General features: G+C 56.8%; 1 protein-coding gene across 1 annotated transcript; it reads left to right on the top strand.

Annotated features, from left to right (window-relative positions):
- Positions 1–8,869: 8,869 nt before the first annotated feature.
- CD7 (CD7 molecule) lies at positions 8,870–11,218 on the top strand. Its single transcript, XM_063080394.1, has 4 exons — positions 8,870–8,951; positions 9,882–10,214; positions 10,440–10,573; positions 11,099–11,218. The coding sequence occupies exons 1-4, from the start codon at positions 8,870–8,872 to the stop codon at positions 11,204–11,206; spliced, it is 657 nt and encodes a 218-aa protein (XP_062936464.1). The 3' UTR covers positions 11,207–11,218.
- The last annotated feature ends 4,884 nt before the right edge of the window (positions 11,219–16,102 follow it).

The raw sequence follows: 16,102 nt of genomic DNA, 5'->3' as shown, positions 1-16,102 counted from the left end.
AGCATAAGGTTTTTCATCCCATTTACCTTGTCTTTGGCAAAACAATTCCAATTGTACCAAGGTATGATAATTAAGAGAACCGTTTAGTGGCCACCTCTCTCCAGAGTCTGACACGTACATAGTCCACACATTATTGCAATAGAGCATCATTCCTTTCTCAGTTATAGGTGCATGAATAAAACCTGGCCAGTCTTCCAGAATACAGCCCAAAGGACTTTGAGCCACACAGAGGAGAAATTACCCACGTTATTAGTTTCACTTTCACACACAGAAAAGCCAAACACACAGATAAAGCACTTCCAAACAAACAGACAAAATGCTGGGTTCTATGTCCTACAGCTGTCTCCAAACACCAAGCTAGCTCATAAACAAATGGTGCAGGCAAACAGCTCCCGACGTGCACCCTGAAACAGCCACACACCAAACGGAGCACTCCTCCAGACGAATGGTTGGTCTAAGTTTCAGCAAGTCGTATCCCACACTAATGCTACCTCTTCCTAACAAACAGTGTGAATAGAGGACTTCAAGCATGCATGCTGGGGCAGCTTACCCAACCCTAGAGTCCATCAACTCTCACAAAAGAGCCTGTTGGCCCCTCAAAAGAGCCCATCAGCTCCCACATCAGAGCCTGTCGGCGCCTCACTAACACTGCTTATCTTCACCAACCAAAAGGCAGTGAATCACTGGTTGACACCATTGCTGGAATTCAGAGAGTCCTCCCCAGAATAAACGAAGTCCGGCAGCTGCTGGGAGGGATCCCTAGATGCCCAACCTCAAGGTCAACCCACCACAGGCAGCTGGCACCACAGGTGGACCCAGCCTCACTCCCACTGAAGTGGGGGGGCTAGGCCTCCCGAGGCACTCGACTCCCAGCTCAGCTCACCAAAATCTGTTACCGGACTCAGGTCGGGCTGCCCACCCCCTTGCAAAGGAAAGAAAAAACTCAGAAGTCAAATAATTGGTGTTAGAAAAGCAGATGTATTCAGCTGAAGGAGACGGCAGCTACCCCATCTCAAAGTTTCACATTTACTGAGGGGTTTTTAAAGGAAGGCTTGAGGGAATGGAATGTGGGAGGTGAAAAGCAGGAGAGCAGGAGACGTGCGCTACGAGGGGTCCGTGTCTATGCATCAGGTACAACATCTCACCAAGGCCTCATCTGGTTTCTGTTCTCATCTTCGCTGTTATCTCAGGACCCTACAAGATTTTAATTTGCTCTGGTGCACTTGGCCGGTGCCCAAGGTCAGCTTCAGTCATTTGGTCTTGATCATTTCTCAAAACTCTACAAGTCTCAAAGAAGGAACTGTTAGCTTTGCAAAGTACAATTAGCTTCTCGGCCTTGTTTTCCTGCTTAGTGAGCAAGATAAGAAAGTCGGGGAATGGGAAGCAAGAGTGGAGAGAAAAACTGTCCTTTTAAAAATCCTCCCCCCTCCGCAGCCCAGGCAGCTTTAGGTCCCAACATGGCTTCAGTCCTGCTCACTCCAACATGGTGTCCTCTTATCTGGAGCCTGAAGCCTCGGAGGCTTCCCAGGAGGATGGCAGGGAGTGGGTGGAGAGGGGCTGCCTGTAGCCATGCAGGGCATGGGGATGTCTGCAGAGAGGTTCAGAAGGGGCCCTGGGGAGGACGCCATGGGGGATGGTCAGGCCACCCTTCCGATGGTGTCACACTCCACGGTGGACACATGGCGCCCGGGGGGTCTGTGACAATTCCTGCTGTGAATGTTTTGTAGTCATTTGCTGTGTATTAGAAAAACATCCATGGCCAGCTGCCCCCCAAAAAGGAAAAGAAAAACATACACATTTGAGGGTACTTCAAAAAGTTCATGGAAAGATTCGGGTCTTTTTGTTTTTCTTGCTGGCCAGTACAGGGATCAAACCCTGGACCGTGGTGTTAGCAGCACCATCCTCTAATAACTTAGCCAACAGGACAGCTGCTATCTTTTAATTCTATTTTTCCACAAACTTTCTGAAGTGCCCTCGTGTAAGCAGCACAGGCGACCTCGCAGAATCATCTTTCTCAGGGTGAGGCTGCAGCAGGTACTGAGGTTTAAAAAGTGCACTGGTGTCACGTGATTGTTAAGTGACTGTGATTGAGGGGCGGGGGCGGACTTTGCACAGGCTGGGAGCCGAGGCTGGAGGCCAACCCTGAGCGAGCTGACGCGGGGTGTCGCTGGACCACTTCGCCTCCTGCGAAGCTGAACTCCATGGTCGGGGCAGGTAGGGCTTTGGGGAAAAGCTTGTCCTTCATCCCCCAAGGCTCTCAGTGGGTTCGGGTCCACACAGATTGAGCACCTACTGTATGCAGAGCATGTGTGAGGCCCTGAGGGAAACACACAGGTGGTGACATCGTTGAGACCTGTCAGAAGCTCCTCTCTGCTGCCTGACCCTTCCAAGTGTGTGCATGCGTGTATGTGCGTATGTGTGTGCGTGTGTGCATGGGTGTGTGCGTGTGCATGTGTGTGTGTATGCATGTGTGTGTGTGTGGTGCAGGGAGCCGGAGGGGTCGGGATCACAGGAGGCTTCCCGGAGGAGGAAGGAGGCTGGAGTTTGGGGACACTGGCCAGCCTGTCTCCACCTGGGATGAGGCCCCTGGAAGGGGCAGCGTTCCTAGGGTCCAGGAGGGCAAATAACCCTTTGTTTGTTGATTCTCAATTGACATCCCAGAGAGACGGTCAGGGAACTTGAAACATGACTCTAAACCTCCCTGCTCCCACCCCCAGTGGTCAGGAAAATGTGGCCTGGGAAAGGCAGAGGAGGAGGGAAGGCAGGGGGAGGGCTCTTCCCCAGTGCCAGGACCCCACAGTGCCTCTCCTGGGCAGTGTTCCTGTGGTCCCCAAGCCTGCGCCAACCCAGTGTTTACAAGAGAGAGGGGCTCAGGTGGGAAGTTTTCTGGCTTGGCTGCCCTTGCTGGCCAAGTCCTGGTGGAAGTAAATGTTTGACCAGACAAAGGTCTCAGGGTGCAGACACTGTAGGGCTCACAGTCTGAATGGACACCCCCCCGCCAACCACCAAGAGGAGGCTCCAGCCAAGGGGACTCGCTGACCTGAGAGGCTCTGCTGTGCCCAGTACCGGGGCTGGACCCTGCGACAGGCAGAACCATCCCGGCAGCTTCCTGCCTGGCCTGCCTGGGGGTGTCCTCCAGTCAGCAATGCAGGCACAGTTTTGTGCACTTTATTATACAGCGAAAGGGTGAGGCCGCGATGCCCTGGGGATGGGCACGGGCTGCTGTTGACAGTGACTCTTCTCCGTCTCGTCTGTTTCCTCCTTTCTGCTCGACGTCCAGCATCACACGCCAGGCACGGGGACAGGGAAGGGAGGGGTGGGGCGCTGGGAGGCTGAGGGTCAGGCCGGGGCTCTGGCACTGCGGGCGAGCTGGGTGGGGGTGTTCAGGACCCCGGGCTGCCGGGCCTGGCCAGGCTGTGGCCACTCCACTGTCCTCTGCCGCAACCTCGGGGCCTCTGACCCATTGGCTTTCCTTCCTCCAGGGAGTGTCCCATAACCGATGGTGAGGACCAGGGACCCCTGAGGACACTCTCCCTGTCCAGACCCCCATGATGACCTGCCTCCTGGCGTGTCCCGGCCCCATTCCCTGGATGCTCGGGACCCTCCTGCTCCTGGCTGGCTCCCTGAGTGCTCAGAATGGAGGTAGGAGTCGGTGTCCCACCCTCTCTGCCAGAGGAGGGGGACCAGCGGGGTCGAGGCAGGGGAGGGAGGAACAGACCTGGGTCAGGGCTGGATGTGACCCAGGCGTCGGGAACGACCCTGACCTTGAAGACCCAGGGCCCGTTGGTGAACAGGTGGCCTGTGCCCCTGGGTGGGATGGGGTGAGCTGCATCCCCCCCATGCATAGCAGAGGGTGGGTGACCACGGCACCTGGTGGCCACTGTCAGAGCATTTGTGGGGGGCGCCCAAGACCACATCCAGGTTCTAAGAGAAAGAGGGTCCCGGTCAGGTAAGGACATGTGCTGTGGCCAGGGAGAGGTGGCAGGACAGGACCGAGGACGGCTATCCCTGCTGTGGTCCGTGGTCCTTCTGTAGACCAGCTGTTCAGCATCACCGGGGGCTCCTTAGCCATGCAGACCCTCAGACCGGACAAAATGGGGTCTGCATCGGAAGTGGGTCCCCGGGTGATCACACACACACACACACATGCACACACACACACACGCACGCCCCCCCACCACATACACACCCACCCACCCACACACGCACACACACACGCACCCCCCCACACACACCACCCACCCACACACACACACGCGCACACACACACACAGCAACTCCTGGAGGCCGTCACCTGCCCCTGCCCCTGGTCCTGGGGAGAGGAGTCAGCCAGCATCCCGAGGCCCAGCCCTGACCAGGTGTGCGACCCGTCCCCTCCACACAGGCTGGGACAGCCCCACCTGCACCCCGGGCATGGTCTCTGTGACCAGGGGCGAGTGTGCCATGATGGGCTGCAACATCTCCAATGCCTTCTCCCACGTCACCATCCGGCTGAGTGCCCACGGGCAGGACAGGACCATCTTCCTCAACAAGGCCCAAGGAAACTTCCAGAAGGAGGGGTGGCAGCTGCAGGTAGAAGGAGGCGTGGCCCAGCTGGTGGTCCCAGAGGCCCAGGACAGCCACGTGGGGCTGTACACGTGGCACCTCACAGGGCACCAGAGAAACATCATGCATATCACACTGAATGTTTCAGGTGAGGGGGAGCCACAGGCCCAGGGGACCCAGGGAGGCCAGGCCTGGGCTCTGAGCACACAAAGTGAAGCGAGGCAAGACTCTGCTCCTCAGAAGAGCTGCAGCCGAGAGCCAGGCACCCCTTGTCCTCCCCGCCGCCCCAACTCCCACACCCCAGAGGTGGGGGAAACGGCTCCCGAAACCCCGAGCTCTGAGAGGCCCCCAGGACCCCGGCCCAGCCGGGAGCCCATGCTGCGCCCGACTGCGCCACCCAGAGGCCCCGGGGCTCCAGCTCCTACAGCCCCCACCTCTGCTCTGCCCCTCAGCACCTCCCACCCCCGCTGCCTTGCCCGGACACTGTCCCCCTGGAAGACAGCAGTGTCCCCACCACAGCCTCACTCTCTGACACCCCCCACCCCCGTGTCACCCCTGGAAGCAGCCACCACCCCCTCCACCGTGCTCACCCCTGACCTCCCTCCTCCTGATGCACTCACAGCCCTCAGCCCCCGCAGGACACAGACACGGCCCCAGCACCAGGGTCCTCAGCGCCAGCCACCCTGGCCACCTCCCTTCGTACGTCCCTCCCTCTGGGCTATGCGCCCCCCTGCAGGTTCCATTCATTCATCTGGGAACAGGCAGTCAGCACAGACCTTCCCCACCCTGTCCCCTCCACGCCCCCTCCCCTGCTCTCAGGCCCCTCCAGGTGAGCCCTGGGCCCCCTCTCCCCCCCTCCCCCGGCTGTAATTCCTGGGGAGTCTCCACGTCCCCATCCCGGCTCTGCCACCCCCACCACTCTGGGCTCTGATCCATCTGGGTCACCCTGAGCTCAGTTGTTCTTCGCCTCCCTTGTGGGAGGGGCTGTGACCCTGCCCCTGGAGGGGACCCAGCAAGCCCCTCCGGGACTCCAGGCGACACCCTGGCTCTGGGGACTGCATCGGGCCGCCCCCTCCCCTGACGCGTGTCTCCTCGGCAGAGCCCCACGACCTGCAGGAAGGAGGCGGCCTGGAGCGCTCCACGCGGTCCTGGGGTAGGTGTTGTCATCGCTGTCCCCGAGACACAAGCACCCTCTGGGTCTCCAGCAACCTCGGGCGTCTCAGGTTCCGGGCCTGGGTCCTGCCCATGCTGGGCACCTTCCCCTGCTCCCCAGCTCTCCAGCGGGTGTAGTCCCCATGGGGGTTGTTCCCTCCCAGGGGGCGTCCCCGCGGGGGAGGGTTGGGGTGCACGGGGAAGGGGTACAGGGTGGACGCGGGAGGCTGCTCCGGGGAGCAGATGGTGCCGGCGGACACCTGCCCCACTCTCTGCTCCACACCCGACTCCTTCAGGCTCGGGGACTCCACACGTCGTGTCATCGCCCGCGGTGGGGCCCAGGCCCATGGTGGGGGTCGTCCTCGCCGCCTTCTTCCTGATGCTGGTGGTGGCCGTGCTCGCCTGGTGCCGGCGCCACCAACCCCCGAAGTTCGCACAGGTAGGAGGCGGCGCCTGCTGCATGGACTGCAGACCTGGGGGTCGGGGACATGGGGGGTCACCCCAGAGCCCTCCAGGACACTAGAGGCCTGAGGTGATGTGTCACCCCCCTCTACCACCAGGAGCAAGGCAGATGCCAGCTGTCTGCGTGGAAGACAGGTGTGGCCTCGACCTCCCCAGGGTCTCTCCCTGGCAGACCCCCTGGCGGGATGCCCTCCCCTCACATCCACCCCCGCCTGCTTGTCCTTCTTGGGCCCAAATGTGCTTGTCATCTTCATTAGTGTGACCGTGTCTCTTAATTAGTCTCATCTGCACACACAGGATTAAAAAAGAATTTTTTTGCTAAAAGACCACATCACATGCTTTCACGCTAATCCTCCAATGCCAATCTTTAAAACAAATACAATATACCAATCAACAAACCATCAACTTAGCTGGGAAATATAATTTTTTTAAGTGGAAAAAACAAAAATCTAAAAAAGCTTCTTTAGCATCTTAAAGCAATAAAAATGTAGCTGCTGCATCCTAAAGATGTAAACATGGGAAGTCCTTGCTAACTTTAAAGATCCCAAACAGGAGGTCAAGGACAGTGACTGGCGAGTGTGCCCTCTCAGGGCCCGTCAGCGCCCAGACCCCTGGGCAGGCGCCTGTCCCGGGCCCAGGGTGAGCAGGAGCGTTTGTGTCTCAGGTTAAAATAATGTTCACGTCACCACAGTGCTGGGTCTGGGTGGGTTGGGCCCATCCACCAGCTCCTGCCCGACACCTGTCAGTCACAGTGGTCGCAGCACCCAGGCCCACCGGGCTTCTGGGGGCCACAGAAATCAACCACATCTAGCCTAAAAAGAGTGTTGAGGTATTTCAAGTTATGCCAAAGTTCATTTTTAACATTGGTACTATGGCGGGAGGAGTGCATGACAGTCATGGGTCCCCCGGACACCGCAGGCCAAAAACCTCACAGGAAACACAGTGTCGGTTCTGAGTATTTTCATTTTGTCTTTGTTGCCTATCTTGTACAGAGAAAAGTTCATGTAAAAATAGAATTAAAAGATAATTCATCCATAACACCAAGATTCAGATCCTCATACTGACCAGCCCCCCCAAAAAAAGCTAATATGAATCTTTCCAAGAACTTTTTTTTTTTTTTTTTTGCAGTTGGCTGATACAGGAATCTGAACCCATGACCTTGATGTCACAAGCCTGTGCTCTACCAACTGAGCTAACCGGCCAGCCCTCCATGAACTTTTTGAAGTGCGCTCATATTTTCAAGTTTCCTCTAATGAAGATTTGGTTCTGGGTCCTCATAAAGCCCTTCCAGGCCCTGCCCCTGCCCCCACGTGTGCGTGTCCGTCTCTCTCTCCCTCTCCTCTCCCTCCCCCAGCCTCTTGCTGTCCTCAAACACACCAGACACATTCTGGCCACAGGGATTCCGCATCTGCTGATCCCTCTCCTTGGAACACTGTTCCCCACAGACCATAAGACCCTCTCTCACCTCCTCAGTCATTTATTCAATGGCCCCTTCCCCATTTGGCCTTCCAGGACCACCCCTCTCACCACATGCGTGGGTCCTGCTCGCTGTCTGTCTGGCCTCACTGGAGGTCAGCTCCAGGGGTAAGTCCCTTGTCCACTCTGCCTTCTGCTCTTGGCACAGTGGCTGGTGCATCAAGACGCCCAGGAGTGCTCATGAATGCGTGTCTGGAACACGCATACGGTGGGATCTAGAGAAAGGAATTGGGTCAGGATCTGTCATTCACGCCTTCCCCAGTGCCTTGCTAGGACCCTCCAGGGCCTTTTGGCAAGATTCTGCTCCTTCCCCTCATTTGCAGACTACCTGTGGGGTAAGAAACCAGCTGCCCCAGGACACAGCCCAGCAGACCTAAACCTGTGTCCCACCGTTGGAACAGGGATCACGCCCCGCTGCTTGGGTGGGACTCCAGGGAAGAAACAGCCCCTGGCTGTAGGTCCATACGTGAGCCGTGGGCACCTGTTGTCCTGTGTATACACACGTGCACACACACGCACAAGCTGGCTTTGGGCACCAACATTTGAAACTTCACCATTGCGGCAGGAGGCCCCCAGGACAGGATATGCACCCACAGGAAACAGAATCTGGGGCCTCCCCAGGGGCTGCAGACCTCGCCATGGCCCACACCCAGGCGGGGCTCAGTCTGGCCCACCCTGGGGTCCCCGATGCTCTGTGGATGGTGGACGTGCGACACTCCAGATCGCAAGGCGTGGATCAGGTCCCCGCAGAAAGAGACCCAGAGTACCAGGGCACCTGAAGCCAGCCTCTGAGCCCCCCTCGCCTCTCGACCTTGACGCTCAACCCCACCCAGGAGACTCGTCTTTCCTCTGGTCCTGCCCCAGCCCCCAGGCCTGACCCATCTCTGTCCTCTCCCCTAATGTGCCCTGTGGCGATGTAGGGGGTGGGGTAGAACCCGGACAGCCTGTCCCGTGGGCGGGGCGGTGGGAGGAGGGTGGGTGTGGGAGTCTCCTCCCCCTGCCTGCAGCCCCTCCCCCAGCCCCAGCGGCGCTTCCTTCAGGAAGCCCTCCCAGAGCGCCCTGACCCCCGCCACCACGTGCCTGCTCCCTGGTGCCTCCTGCTCGGGCTGTCCGGACCCCCGGGGAGGCGACCTCTCATCGGGTTTTTCGGGGCAGTGCCTCCTCGGTGGGGTGCTACAGACAAGGCGAGGCCCAGCCGTCTGTGGGAGGGGGTCTGGAGCTGGGGTGTGGGGAGATGGCCCGGCTCCCCCACATGCCGCTGCTGCCCATGCTCCTGGCACTCGCCCGTGCCCTGCCCGGGGCCCTGGCCACCCAAGGTAAGTGCTCCCCAGACCCTCCGTAGTAGCGTGCCAGAGACAGAGGGGTCCCTGAGCAGCGCCTTCCCACAGAGCCCCTCCTGCCCCTTCCAAGGGGTCAGGTTTAGCCCCGAGCATGTGCCGGAGAAGGCAGGGGAGGGGGACGACACCGGAACGTGGCTGAAGCCTGGGCCCCGCGCTCTCTTTTCTCTACCTGCGTGTCCGGGCAGTTCTTTCCTGCAATTAGCAACGTTGCCTTTGCCATGGGAGGACCTCGCCGTGTAGTTTGCTTTTTGGAACACATGTACAGGTGAAGCTCTGCCATAACGTGCTCAACGTCAGTTAAAACAATCAGGGAGTCAGGGGCTTCCCACGCACAATTCTTGTGCAAAAAAAGAAAACAAAAAAAACACTGCGGTATTTAGTCTGCCAAGAAGCTGAGAGATGACTTGAAAAGAAGGGTTGTGACTGCACTGGGCCCATCACATGACAGTTGTTTCTGGGTGTTTCACGGACGACAAGAAGGGGCTTGCTCCACAGAACCACTGGCTCGGGGTGTGTGGAAACGGTGGGGGAAACTGAGGCAGCCAGCGCTGGAAAGAGGAGGCTGGGGGGATAAGACAGTGGCCTCCAGCTACCCGACTCATTTAAGAGAGGGAGAGAGTGTAGAATCGAGTGGAGTGGCCCGAGCCGCCCGTGGAGGGCCGGCTGCTTTGGAGGGAAGAAGCCCCAGCCCCTTTTCCCTGAGGTGGCCCCGGCCTGGGTGGGCCCCCCATGGGCCCTCAGAACTTGGGTGCAACCTCCTGGGTGCTGGAGCCAGAGCTGCTCCAAGGCTCCGTAACGTGTGGTGACATAGCTGTGGGCTGTCCCGGGGCCTGGACATCCCATCACTGTCCCCTGCAGAGAGGCATTCTCTGTCCCTCCCGCCGGCCTGGCCGTGTCCTCCCTTAGAGCTGCAGCAGTCTCCCCGCTACACGATCACCCCCGAGGGAGGCTCTGTCAACATCACCTGCTCCAGCACTGGGCCCCTGTGCGGGATGTACCTGAGGCGAAGCTGGCCGCAGACCACAAACGTGATCTACTACGAAGACGGGAAGGTGCCCACCGTGGATCAGGGCTTCTCGGGCCGCATCGACTTCTTGGGGTCTCAGGACAACCTGACCATCACCATGCACCACCTGCAGCTGGCCGACTCTGACGTGTATACCTGCCAGGGCATCACAGAAAGCCAGACCATCAAGGAAAGCAACGTCTGGGGCCCCAGCACCATAGTCGTGGTGATAGGTAGGGAAGCTGCCCACCCCTGGGACCACGTGTCTGGGGACCTGCCCTCCCACACTCACTTGAGTTGTTCCAGCTCAAAGCCCACCTCCTCCAGGTAGCTTCCTAGGTTGCTCCCCCTCCCACCTCCACGGCCCCTCCCTGTCCTGAACCCTGAAGTTAACGGGGTCTTCCCCACCTGGGAGAGTCCCCTCCTGCCAAGCCCCCTCTCTTTGTTCCTCCTCCCAGAAAAATTGTCCCAAGGAGCATGCACATGCGAGGAGGCTCTGCTGGCGTCCTTGGCCCTCCCAGCCGCCCTCGCAGTGGCCTGCTTCCTCATCGGACTGGGCGTGGGGGTGGTGTGTGTGCTGAAGAGGACACAGGTCAGTGTGAGCCCCCAGCGTCACCTGCGTCCCTGTCAGTTGGCCCCCCTCAAGAGCGGGGAAGAAGGGAGGGACAGGACGCCAGCCCCAGAGAGCCGGCCCCACGGGAAACCGTAGCACCTACAGCACCCTCTCCTGCAGGGTCTCCAGGGAGCTCTCAGTATAGACGGGCACGGTAGGGCGGGAGGGAAACCCGGAACGGGAGCCAGGAACGGGCCTGCCGCTCAGCTCCGGTCCAGGTGCAGGTGTGGGGGCAGGTGACGGCCACCTTCCCCTGTACAGTGCGCTGCCCCTGGGCTCTGCCCCGCCCCCAGGTCTGGGGAAGCCCCTCACGTGCCACTGGGCAGCGCAGGAGGCCCGGGGCTGGCGAGGTCCCTGGCAAACCGAGCTTCAGGCAGGCCCAGAAGCCCGGCTGCGTCCTGGTGCTCATGTTAACAAGGGGTGTGTGTTAAAGAAAGGGGCGCCCAGAGCGAGGAGCCCTGGGGGTCCAGGTCCGGCTGGGAGATGACCGGCTCTGTCTTTCAGATCAAGAAACTCTGCTGCTCGAGGAATAAGGCTGCGGTGTGTGTGGTGTACGAGGACATGTCCTGCAGCCGCCACAACACGCTGTCCACCCCCAACCACTACCAGTGAGCCCAGCAGGCGCCACCACGGCCTGGCCTGCCCAGCTCGCCCGGTGCTGACACACAGCCAGCTCTTGGCATCCGCCAGGCTCCACCGTACTTCTGGGTGGACGGGGTGCCTCCTCCAGGAAGCCTTCCCTGCCTGCCGCCCGAGGTGGCCCTGCTCAGGCTGCCATCAGAGAGGACGCCTGGCTGTCATCCTTCCTTCCTCTGGCCAAGGAGGGCTTCTCTGTTGGGTGTAGTCAGGCAAAGGGTCCTCTCCCTCAGGGCCAGCCCACCCACCAACAGGTCTCCGTGCCCCTGGAGCAGCCCGGCCGAGGGGGTGGGAGAGGGTTAGACCCCCTCCCAGCCTTGCCAGAATTAAAGTCCTTGTTTTCCTCCCTCTCTGACTTCTGCATTTATTTCTCGATCAGCTGGGAGCCAGGGATGGGGCAGGGGCTCAGACTGACAGACCCCTCGCCAAGTGCCCACCTCGGGTTTGTGCAGCTTGTGTGTTTGTGCGTAAGACCTTGGAGGAAGAGGGAGAGAGAAGGCGGGGGCAGGGCACTTCCCCTCCCCGGACCCCAGTCCAGCCCCCGCAGACTCAGACACCCCACAGAGAAGCCACTCGCCTGGCCAGGTGGACAGCAGAGTACGCCCCTCAACAGCCTCTGCCACCAGCTCCAGCAGGCAGCGGCCACTCCTGGAGCCACAGCGGGCTGCCATGGGACCTTGGGCAAGGGCTGTCAGCTGGAGCCGCACGAGCTTTCCCCGGCCTTCCCAGACCACTCTCCGTTCCCAGATGCCCTGCTGGGAACACCCGCTGCGTGGAGCCAGGGCCCACACGCACCAAACGCCTTCCGGCTGCCCCCGCCAGCCCCCCACCCGCTCCTCAACTGCCCCCACCTGCCCCTCACCTGCCCCACACCTCCCCCACCTTCCCCCACGTGCCCCACACCTGCCCCTGGGATGTTTCAGAGTTGGGACCCCTGCCCAGCTGGCCAAGGGCTCTCTGTGGACCCCAGCAAGTTCTTCCCTCTCTCTTTTGTTGGCACATTAATCCTGGACCCCTCCTTGTGCAGGATGCCACCTCAAAGCCATGTCCAGCTGGGCCAGTGTCCTGGAGTATAGCTTGGGGCTCAGCCAGGTGTACAGCAGGTGTCATGGCCTTAGACAAGCCACTGCCCCTCTGGCCTCAGTCTCCCCATCTGTAAATTAGGTTGGGGGTCTCCGCATTCCCTTCAAGTGCTGTTGCCAGGTGGAGCCGACTGTCTTGCCCACCGGCGCCTGACCCTCGGCTCCCCCAAACTGCCTCTTTCTCACGCATGTCTGAAGCAACTTCCTGAGAGATGAGCAGACAGCACTATGAGCCGTCTCCAGGGACTCATCCCCTCAGTCAGGGTGGTCAGCCATGACCAGAGCCCTGCAAGGACAGGATGGCACCGCCACTGTCCCCCTCCCCTCCTTGCGACCCACGTGCCAGCAGCTGTACTCATGGCTGGCTCATGCTGGCTCCTTTACATCCAGCACCCTCCATGCCAGGGCCCTGCTCTCCGTGCTCCTCCTCCTGTCCCCTCCATACTTAGGTCCCTGCTTCCTGTGCTCCTCCTCCTGACCCCCCCATACTTAGGTCCCTGCTCCCCATGCTCCTCCTCCTGACCCCCCCATACTTAGGTCCCTGCTCCCCATGCTCCTCCTCCTCCTCCTGACCCCTCCCATTAAAGCTCAGCTCCTGACACATGGAGTTGGCCAAGGGACAGCAGCCAAAAGGGGGGTGTTGGCAAGGGAGACAGAGGGCTCTGAGGAGTGGGGCCTGTCACCCAGGTGTTCGCCCTCTCTCCACTGCAGGCTTGGCCCACCCCCAAACCCTGGACCAGACCTGGGTACCCTCAAGACTCATGGTCCAATAACTAGTATCCTGGGAGGGCATCCTGTCCAAAAGAGGGACAGCCACACGGGCTACTTCGTGGAACAAGAGCAGAACAGCACCAGTCAAAGCCAACTAACCGACGTCCTTAAAGGACAGGGGCAGGAAAGTCAGTTGTCAAAACATCCACGTGGAAATGTTAGGGGTGAAAAATGTAATCACCGACCTCACAAAATAGTAGATGGAGTAAGCAGTGGGGAAGCCGCCGTCAGCAAGGGGGTATCCAACAGAGGAAATCTCCTAGAAGGACCAGATAAGGAGAACAAGAAAACCTGAGTCACAGGTAATAGAAGAAAATATAGCCAATAAAGGGTGAGAAAGAGACAGGAATGATTAGAAACTTCCCAGAGTTGGAGAGTTGTGCAGGAGCTCATATAAAGGAGCTTACATGAGACTGAACGGGAGAGACAAGGGAAAGCGCACACCTGGACTCACTCTGGGGACTGTCCAAACCTCAAAAGCGGAGAGCAAATCCTAAAACTTAGACAACACCAGACTTCCCAAAGACAACTTTGAGTTCAGCAAGATGATGAAATAACAGCTTAACTACTAAAAGAAAAGAGCTGTGTACCTAGAGTGCCATATCTAACTAAATTACCACAAACTGTATAAATATAATGAAGATGTTCTCTTAAGACACATCACCAAGAGTCAACTTTGAAATCACTCTTGTGGGCAGTATTCAAGTAAGAGACCCAAATGTGGAAGATCATTACAAGAGAAATAAGAAGCAATCGATAGGGTTTTTTTTTTCCCCACAAAAATAATGACTAAAGAAAATAAACATACAATCTACAATGTATGTGCAATCTACATAACGATCTAGATAAAACTTATAGATAATAACAACACAGTGGAGAGGGGGAGGGTGAAGACCAAGGGAAGTAAGAACATGCTGAGATGCTTCTCTGGTCAGAAGGGAGATGTGGGTGAAGATAAGGTGCAGAAAGCAAGCTGGGCGAGTAAACAAGGGCAGCTGCAGGAAGAAACAAAACAGAAATTCACCATTTCTTAAACCTGCAGAAAGATCTACTCAGTGGAAAGAGAAGGAGAAAAAATAAATGCAAAGATGTGTAGTGAATGAAAATATGAAATAAGGTGACAAAATAAAGTTCCGATTTAGTGATAAATACAAGTCCTAATAACAGTAATTCATAATTACAATACTTACAACAAAATTAGGATAAATGCTTTTACACTAAATGTAAAAGGGCTAATTTCACCAATTAAAAGGTAGTCTTGAGTTGGATTTAAAAGAAAAGAGTCAACAATATGTTGTCTACAAGAGATACACACTTTAAACAAAAGGCCACCAATAGGATGGAAATAAAAGGAGGCAGACGTGAATCAGAAGAAAGCTAGAGCTGTCGATCCTATTTTCTGACTAAATGAAAAAATAGAACAAAAGATATGACCAACGTGAACACACCTGAATCTAAAAATAAAGAGGCCAAATTCAAGTATGTAAAGCCAGGAATGATGGAACCACAGAGAGAAATAGACAAACCCACAATTCAAGCCCAAGATTTTAATGTGCCCTTTCAGATTGAATCATGCATGGTGTGATGCCTGTTTACCATGAAAAAGAACGGTTAGTTAACACAGAACTCCACGCTCATCAAACAGAGAACAGACATATTGTCAGCGTACACCAAACTCTTTTTTAAAATGATCAGTTACTGGGCCAGCCCCGTGGCTCACTCGAGAGGGTGCAGTGCTGGGAGCGCCGAGGCCGCCGGTTCGGATCTTATATAGGGATGGCTGGTGTGCTCACTTTGGAGAGCGTGGTGCCGACAACACCAAGTCAAGGGTTAAGATCCCCTTACCGGTCATCTATTTTAAAAAAACAGTATTATCTTTCCTTAAATTTATAAAAGTTATGATATATGTTCATTGTGAAAAAGTGTGAGACATATAAAGAGGATAAAAATCATTCTTAATTTCACCCCCAAAGCTAACCACACTGTACCCTCTGTGTATTTATTCACCCACTCCACAGATGTCTGTGCTCCAGGTACTGGGCTTAAGGCACAGACCGGCAGGAAGCCCACCTCGAGGGGCTCACAGATGGTTGTGGGTCACTGAGTGAACACAGAGCAGCAAGCACGAGGGTCCTCGGGTAGAGCAACCGAGCAGAGCCTCACTAATGCAAGCTGAGGGGGTCTCTCCAAGAAAATGAACACAGAGTTACAAATATAAAGTGAGGCACAAAAGTGAATATTTATTTAGAATGAGAAAAGAAATAATAAATTTTATAAAGTATCAATAATATCCAGGAAATAACAATCTTTTTAAATTATAACTGACACCACCAGTAATAATTCTATTTCTGCGTAATTTCACTGCCTGCTCCATGGTTGCCTCTTCAGAGGGCTACAATTTTGTGATGTCATTTTCTGGAGAGAGAATCCAGAGTTTAAATGCCATTTTGTCTGAAAACACAGCCCAGGCCAGGACAAGACAGGCTGTGCCTGCAGACGGAATGAGCTCAGCTACCCAAGGATGCATGGAACACACGACTCACTCACCGCAAGCAGGGATTCCAGAAAATTATATTTTTCAAGATTCTCATTGAAAAAGAAGAAAGGGGGCAATAGTGCAGTTGTCACTGTGTTGGCTGCACCGTGGAGCACAGCGTGTGTCTGGATGCGTGGATGAGCGCCAGGCCTCGCCCACAGCCTCGCCGTCTCCCCGGGCTCCGCGCACCTCACGCCTCCATCCTGGGCCGCCACTGCTGATTTCTGGTGCCAGCACCGGAGGACACAGACACCTCTCAGTCCACCATTTGCCCCCAGGCCTCTGTGTCAGGAAACCTGCAAGCTGGCCCAGGGCGGGCGGTGGGTGTGTTTGCAAGAAATCTGTGTCAATCCTCATGACTGCCGGAAGGAATGGCCACAAACGCAGTGGCTTAAAACAGAAATTTATCCTCTCACGGTTCTGGACACCAAAGTCCAAAGTCAAGGTGTCAGGAGGGTTGGTTTCTCTTGACCCTCTGAGGGA

Source organism: Cynocephalus volans, chromosome 16 (assembly GCF_027409185.1).
Source record: "Cynocephalus volans isolate mCynVol1 chromosome 16, mCynVol1.pri, whole genome shotgun sequence".
NCBI classification, from domain to species: domain Eukaryota; kingdom Metazoa; phylum Chordata; class Mammalia; order Dermoptera; family Cynocephalidae; genus Cynocephalus; species Cynocephalus volans.
The sequence above is the reverse complement of the archived record's forward strand: the minus strand, read 5'-3'. Positions and strand labels throughout refer to the sequence as shown.

Excerpts from the sequence above, each read along its gene's own strand:
- CD7 (XM_063080394.1), top strand. The coding sequence starts at position 8,870 with ATGGCCCGGCTCCCCCACATGCCGCTGCTGCCCATGCTCCTGGCACTC. Across the intron at positions 8,952-9,881 it reads CGGGGCCCTGGCCACCCAAG|AGCTGCAGCAGTCTCCCCGC; the intron begins GTAAGTGCTCCC and ends GTCCTCCCTTAG. Across the intron at positions 10,215-10,439 it reads CACCATAGTCGTGGTGATAG|AAAAATTGTCCCAAGGAGCA; the intron begins GTAGGGAAGCTG and ends TCCTCCTCCCAG.